The sequence below is a fragment of the Manacus vitellinus genome, unplaced genomic scaffold (genome assembly GCF_001715985.3).
Source record: "Manacus vitellinus isolate BGI_N305 unplaced genomic scaffold, ASM171598v3 scaffold_3204_pilon, whole genome shotgun sequence".
Classification (NCBI taxonomy): Eukaryota; Metazoa; Chordata; class Aves; order Passeriformes; family Pipridae; genus Manacus; species Manacus vitellinus.
Window position 1 is genome coordinate 1 of NW_021940384.1, and position 1,046 is coordinate 1,046.

The following is a 1,046-nucleotide window of genomic DNA, read 5'->3' on the forward strand; positions in this document are numbered from 1 at the left end:
GGGGGGTGAAACTCCCCCAGATCCAGGGATTGAGGCCCCCAAATCCAGGGATTCTGACCCTCAAATCCAGGGATTCAGGCCCCCAAATCCAGGGATTCTGACCCCCAAATCCAGGGATTCTGACCCCCAAATTCAGGGATTCTGACCCCCAAATTCAGGGATTCTGACCCCCAAATCCCAGGATTGAGGCCCCCAAATCCAGGGATTCAGGCCCTTCAAATCCAAGGATTCTGACCCCCAAATCCCAGGATTGGGGCCCCCACCCCACCTCTCCTCCGTTGGCGTACTCCATGACGAAGCAGAGCCGGTCGTGGGTCTGGAAGGCGTACTTCAGGGCCTGTCGGGGGTGGGAAAAGGGGGGGAATTTCGGGGTGGGAATCCCAGGGGAGGGACTCGGGAGGCCCCCCCCAGGGCTGGGGATTCCCAGGGATTCCCAGGGATTCCCTGGAATTCCCATTTCCCCCCCCCAGGGAACGCACGGTCAGGAAGGGGTGTCGCGTGTTCTGCAGGACGCGGCTCTCGGTCACCGTGTGGGCCACCTCGTCCTGGCAAAGGGACGGGGGAAAGGGGGGGTTATCCCGGGATTCCGGGCTGGGAATGTCCCCTTTTCCCCCTTTTCCAGGCCCCAAATTCCCAATTCCCAGCCCCCAAGCCCCCCCAGAGCCCGGCACCTTGGCGATGACGACGTCCTTGCGCAGGATCTTCATGGCGTAGTGACGCCCCGAGGCCTTCTCCCGCACCAGGATCACCTTCCCAAAGGTGCCTTTGCCCAGCAGCTTCAGGTAGTCGAAGTCGTTCATGGTCTTTTTTGGGGGGAAAAGAGACCGTTTTGGGGGTGGGAACAGGCGGGAAAAGCTCTGGGGAGGGAGGATTCCCGGGAGGACTCACGGCCTTGGGGCGGGATTTGCCGGCGGGGTCACCGGATCCGCCCTGGAATTCCATGGGATCCTCCGGCGGAGGGGGCGGCTCCCGGGCCTTGAGGCTGTTGGCCACGGTCTGGATGGCCTGGATCCATTCCTCCCTGGAATTAGGGGGGGGAAAGGAGA

The 1,046-nt window shown here is 62.3% G+C and overlaps 1 protein-coding gene across 1 annotated transcript; it reads right to left on the reverse strand.

Moving 5' to 3' along the window:
* Positions 1–235: 235 nt before the first annotated feature.
* On the reverse strand, positions 236–996 carry LOC115307612 (RAC-beta serine/threonine-protein kinase-like; the record flags this gene model as incomplete). The annotated part of the gene is made up of 4 exons (XM_029961225.1): positions 889–996; positions 672–803; positions 480–545; positions 236–337 (listed from the first exon to the last, which is right to left on the reverse strand). Coding segments are annotated over exons 1-4 (354 nt in total), but the record flags the coding sequence as incomplete, so codon positions are not given.
* Positions 997–1,046: the final 50 nt, after the last annotated feature.